Source organism: Hibiscus syriacus, unplaced genomic scaffold, assembly GCF_006381635.1.
Source record: "Hibiscus syriacus cultivar Baekdansim isolate YM2019G1 unplaced genomic scaffold, ASM638163v2 tig00003398_pilon, whole genome shotgun sequence".
Taxonomy (NCBI): domain Eukaryota; kingdom Viridiplantae; phylum Streptophyta; class Magnoliopsida; order Malvales; family Malvaceae; genus Hibiscus; species Hibiscus syriacus.
Window position 1 is genome coordinate 275,045 of NW_024061969.1, and position 6,038 is coordinate 281,082.

At 32.0% G+C, this 6,038-nt stretch overlaps 1 protein-coding gene across 1 annotated transcript; it reads right to left on the reverse strand.

Moving 5' to 3' along the window:
* Positions 1 to 2,277: 2,277 nt before the first annotated feature.
* LOC120175936 (protein PLASTID MOVEMENT IMPAIRED 2-like) lies at positions 2,278 to 5,266 on the reverse strand. The gene is made up of 3 exons (XM_039182475.1): positions 5,102 to 5,266; positions 2,689 to 2,852; positions 2,278 to 2,605 (listed from the first exon to the last, which is right to left on the reverse strand). Exons 1-3 carry the CDS (start codon positions 5,264 to 5,266, stop codon positions 2,278 to 2,280), a joined length of 657 nt encoding a protein of 218 aa, XP_039038406.1.
* Between the last annotated feature and the right edge of the window lie 772 nt (positions 5,267 to 6,038).

A 6,038-nucleotide genomic window follows, 5' to 3' on the forward strand; every position in this document is an offset into this window, starting at 1 on the left:
GAAATAAAAATGAACATTTCTCAAGTATGATAACGAACACGAAATCATTAAATGTCTGGGGAATAACATATAGTTGTTAATCGAAATCTGTTTTGGGTTTGATGATCATAAAATTAATTATTAATATTAATTTAAATTATCATAAAGAGGGTCATATTTGATTCAGATTAGTTGGTCAAACTGATAATTTGATCCGAATTAGATTGAAAATCAAAAAGTGATAATTGAAAACTTCGGGACAAAATTGAAAGAGAGAGAAAAGATGAATAATGCACGGCAATTACCCCAATTGATAATTATAGTAGAATTTGATGGATAAATTTGGTATGCATCCTTATATATCACTTGGATTTCAATATTTAACATTTAATATATCATTGATAATCCAAAAAATATCGTAAATTCAGATGAAGCGAGTGTAATTAAAATCAATTATGTTAAGATGTTTTTGTGTATCATGTGCTTTGGTCTAGGCAAGTTATGTTTGAATTATTTCATTTATGATCGAAAACTAAATAATTAACTTAAGTGATAAGGTATGTTTCAATGTGTATATAGTAATTGGAGAATTTAAATGGAAAATATTTGTACTTAGTAAAGTGTTAAAACGAGTTTCTGCTTATTAGTTTAGTTTCGGGAACAATTGATATTTCATAGGGTCTATAGTACTTGTGTACGAGTTCATTTAAGAGTTTGGTCTTGGTAAGACAGAGGAATGTTGTGTGTTTAAACTTCGTGTCCCGACGAGATGAAGTGATGTATATTGATTTTTGTATCATATTGATATTTGGTGAAGAGGTGAGGTCTGGGTATCTCTAGACTACTAATAAACCATCAGATAAAATCGATAAAATAACTATGGTTTCTTTCATTCAATGGATAAATTAAATTTAAATTTATATTCGAATCTTTTCAAAATTCGAGACGACATACATTTAAACAAGGTACTAAATTTTTGGTTTCATGGGGGCGTTTAACCTTCCTTTAGTTCAATTGACTCTTGAATCTATTTTTTATTCAAATTTTATATAAAGACCTTTAAAAATATTCTTTTTAAAAGAGAATTTTCAAAAAAGAACCAAACTTTGAAGAAAATAATATTCTCTTAAACCGCTAAAATCACTAAATGAATTTGTCATTCTTTATTATTAGAACTATTCTGTAAGTTGATGTCGTGTTTTTTTTTGTATAATGTTTTGTATTTGTTTAAAAAAAACATGTCACGTTTATATGATTGGCAAGTCTAAATCATGCTTCAAATTAAGGATTTATATATTATTTATAGACTCTATGTATATTAATCTTGGACTATCCTCTTTTAAGTACGAATTGAGTGATGTAAGTAGTTAAAGAGATAATTATTATCTTTAAAGATCTCAAGTTTAAATATCAACGACTGCAGGGTATTTAAGTATTGATTGTCAAATAATTGAGTCTTTAGAACATATATTACCACTTATAATTACTCTATATTAATAATAATTAAAAAACCATCCTCCTTTAATGTACATTTCCACACCTATGTTTGCTTTTTGAGTCGCATCATGTGTGCTAAATGTCAATATACATACTTAGTTATTTTTATTATTTCATGAAATATTTTGTTTTAATAATTAATATAAATAATTATTAAATATAATTTAAATATATAAATTATTATAAAATAGAAGAATTTCAAATTATAATTAAAATCATTGTTAATCTTGAAAAATTATAATTCAACTGTAAATAAATTTCTTATATCATCAATACATTAAATGGTAACACTTTTTCAGATTATAAGATATATTATTTGTATGTAGCTTTCATGTTGTCAAATAATATTTATAATTAATTTTAAGGTTAATTACTTCAAATACCATTCACCTTTAAGTTCGGGTTCGAAAATGTCACTGACGTTTCAATTTTACCAATTCTATCACTAACGTTTATGTTTCACTGTAATTATGTCACCCCGCTGTTAATGGCTTAACGACACGATGATGTGGTATCTCCACGCCGTGACGTTGCTAATGTGACTTCCTAACCAAAACGACGTTGTTTTGACGCAATTGTTTTGATGCTAAAAAAACTCAAAACGACGTCGTTTTGTTAGAATCATTTGATGAAAATTTGTTTTCCATGAGATTCAAACCTCTATCACTTAAACACCCAACCACCAAGCTATCTTAATAATCTAATATATTATTAGCAAAACTAATATATATGTTAAATTGCAGTTGTATATTTCTTCTCCACTCTCTTCTTCTCCACTGTCTTCTTCTCCAGCAATCTTTCCTAGGTTACGTCTATTTCGGACTCCGTTTTCTGGATTTCTGCCTTGATAGTTTCAATGTCTTTGGTGATAAGCACCTTCTCTTTCTTTGATGCCTCTGGTTCTGCCTTTGACTGTTCAAGGGTGAGGGAAAGGTTTGTTTCAATCGATTTAGCTTTATCTTTAGCTGCACTCGTTGCTTCCAGGTTGGACTTGGCTCTCACCAGCTTCGAATTGAGGCTTTTAACTTTCAAATATGCTTTTTCTTCTGTTTTCTTCAACTTTTCTGTTTCTTCTTTAACATGTTTAAGCTCATTTCTTATGATATCCATGGAGGACATAACTGAAAACCTTCATTTTTAATCGAATACAAGTCTTTCTTAGCTGCCTCCAGTTCTTTCTTGATTGATTCCAAGGAAACTAAAGGTTCCAACCTTTCAACATTATGAAAACTATCATCTTGTTGCTCCGAGCAATCATCATCGCCTCTCGGAACCACATTGTCTAGTCCCTTAACTTGCTTCTGCTTATCTTGTAAGTGTCTAAAATCAAACAAAATTGCACCTAATTTTGTTTCCAACTCTTTTGACTGATCCACCTTGTCACACACCAAAATAGGCCTAAAATTCTCTTAAAAATTTATCGAGGACTAAATTGAATTTTGATTAATTTCGAGGACCAAAGTGAAATTTTGATTAAATTTAGATACAAATTCAAAAAAGCAACTAAAGATTGAGGACTTATGGCTTGATTTTTCCATTTCTTTTTAAGGGTTATATAACCCTAAATCTGGGGAATTTTTATTAAATTTTCTCTCTCCAGAACATTTCCTCTTATAGAAGAAATATTTGATCGTCGATTCATCGTCGACCGTTGCTTCGTTTTCAACACCTCCTGCACCATCGTGTTCCTTGTGTCATCCCTAGTCAACCGATGTCCTTCTTATCTTCGTTGTCGCCGGCGTGTGAGGGGTGAGGAATATCAAGTTTTTGACATTTCGAAATCGAGTTCTCTGCCGTTCATCGTTGTGAATCGAGTTTGGTAAGAGTCTCAAAACCCCTTAAAATAGTTGTATGAATTTTTATGGATTTTTTAGACCCTCTAGGATGTCGTACGCGCCCCCACACGCCGCCCCTGCGTGTGGGGAAAGTCCACTGCCGGGTGGATTGCTTGGAATGGGTCGATCCGACCTAACCCTTGTCTGACATGACCCGCTAATCTGACTCGCCTGCCCGACCCGATCCGACCTGGTCCAATGTTGATCGTTGACTTTGACCAAAAAGTCAAAATTTTCGAAAAATCATAATTTGTGTTTTTCGATGTCCTGAGTCCGATTTCGAATTTCATTTTGTCAAATTTTGACCAGAAAGCCCTGAATCGAGATTGTTAACCAAAAAATGCTTAGTATTTTTAGCATTTTGCTTATTTATTTGAGATTTGGTTATGGAATTGATCCAATAAGATATTTTAATGAAGATACTCGTGTTTCACCTTACCGAGGGTTAGTTAGGCCCATTGTTTCCCGTCCGTCAGATTTTCTCTATCCACGTTCTATGAGATTTACCCGTAGGTTTTCATAAATTATTTAAAGAAAGGTTAATATTATTCATATTAGGATTCTGATATGGATTTTTCGATTTGTAGGATATAGCGCTGCCGCTGATCGTGATCAACAAACTCAGTAGTAAGCTTCCCTATCAAACTACTCAGATCGATACATGTGTGTTTCCTGATGGTGTTACATTATTGTTTTAAACTACCCATTTGAACTGTTTCAGATTTGTGATAATTTTGAATATTTTTACGATATGATACCTAATTTCTTAATACTGCTTATCCGACATATGATTTATTGTATATTACTGATTTGATTTCTGATTACTGTATTTTTGTATATGATTTCCAAGCATGAAACATTTTCATGTAATAGATTAATTATCGTTTTCACTCGAATACATATATGTTTATTACTATCATTTGGGGTATTATTGGAGGAAGTTTCTGATGGCTCCTTTGCTATGTGCAAGGGTAAGACCTTACCATTTCTGAAGGCTCCTTTGCTATGTGCAAGGGTAAGACCTTACCGTTTCTGAAGGCTCCTTTACCATGTGCAAGGGTAAGAACTTACCGTTTCTGAAAGCTCCTTTGCTATGTGCAAGTGTAGGAACTTACCATTTCTGAAGGCTCCTCTGCTATGTGCAAGGGTAAGACCTTACCGCTTACTGCAGGCTCCTCTGCTTTGTGCACAGGGTAAGCCCTTACTGGGTGTACAGGTGAGTGTATAGTTATGGGGAACTTACACATTCTGATGATCGGATGGGGGTAGTGTTGATGTTTTTAAAACATGTTTGATAAACTGATTTTTCTGAAATATTTTATTTGTATGTTTTTACATACCGTAAAGAGCACACTGAGTTTTTTAGATCATTCCGTAAATTTTAACCTTTTCAGATAATAGCATACTAGACTAGCAGACTTGGCATCAGGAGGATCGACTACTCTTACTTTTGTACTACTGTATATCTCTATATGTCTTTCAGTTATATTTTGGTGACATGTGTTTTGCTACCGTCTTGATATATTTGTATTACCGATATTTTATTCCGTAAATGTTTTATATAGTTTTCTACGATATTTTGATATGTATATGTTTTATACAATTTTCTGACATATGTATACATATATGTTTATCATATGAATCTTTTATATGGATTTTAACGTTGTTTTAAATATGAAAAAAATCTCTGAATGCGACATGTGACCGCCTAGGTTTGGGCCTAACGTTTAGGCCGAGTCTTGGGGGTTACACTCCTCTTCAATTATGTTAATCCTTTTCTTCTTTGTTACCTCCATCGAAAGCGAGAACTCACCTGCTTCTTTCACTTTTTGGGCTTCGATTTCTCCAGCTTCTTTCAGAGCTTCAATCTGAGCCAACTCAGCTAGCACATGTTCTTCATTAGCTGCCTCAGTTTGTTCCCTGAGTGCTTCAACAGGGGCACCATTAGACCTCATTCTAGACCTCATTAATATACCCTTTCTTGAGAAATAAACTCATAATGGAGTTGTATGTGTAACTAACAGGATTGACACCCATATCAGGGAAGTTTATGTGTAACCCTTGTGATTTTTTGTTTCTATCGCTTATGAAAAGGAGAAGAGAAGAGAAGTGATTTATACCGTTTATGAGAAGAGAAAATAAGTGATTTATACCGCTTATGAGAAGAGAAAAGAAGAGAGGATTTAGGTTTAAGTTTCAAATTAGGGTTTTATATCAAATATATTATTGTTAAAATGTCAACATGGATCTTACTTGGATTAAATGACTTTAATAAATCAGTCTATGTCATCACCGTTATGGAAATCAATTGCCATGTCAGCGTCCCGTTAACGGATTAACGACGGGATGGCATAATTATAGTAAAACATAAGCGTCAGTGATAAGATTGACAAAATTAAAACGTTAGTGACATTTTCGAACCCATGCTTAAAGGTAATGGTATTTGAAGTATTTGACCCTTAATTTTATTTAAAATTATAATTACTAAAGCTGATTTGATTTTTTTTTATCAAAATATAATTGTTTTGTATTATTAAAAATATACTAAATAATCATTTTTTCTATCCAATATTATTTTTATATTATCATTAATAGTTAGTAATATACTAATAAATTATATTTCTAATTTCAAATTATTAATATAAGAAAGAATGCAATAAAAGAATGTTCATTTAAGTGGTCATTAAAAATCAATAAATTGAAAATAAACCTGTAGAATTTTAAAAA

What these genes read in the sequence shown, in the direction of transcription:
- LOC120175936 (XM_039182475.1), bottom strand. Translation starts at nt 5,266, where the DNA reads ATGAGGTCTAATGGTGCCCCTGTTGAAGCACTCAGGGAACAAACTGAG. An exon ending in AGTTCTCGCTTTCGATGGAG is followed by an intron (nt 2,853 to 5,101) that starts GTAACAAAGAAG and finishes GTGTGTGACAAG; the next exon opens with GTGGATCAGTCAAAAGAGTT. An exon ending in AGTTTTCATAATGTTGAAAG is followed by an intron (nt 2,606 to 2,688) that starts GTTGGAACCTTT and finishes TTAAAAATGAAG; the next exon opens with GTTTTCAGTTATGTCCTCCA.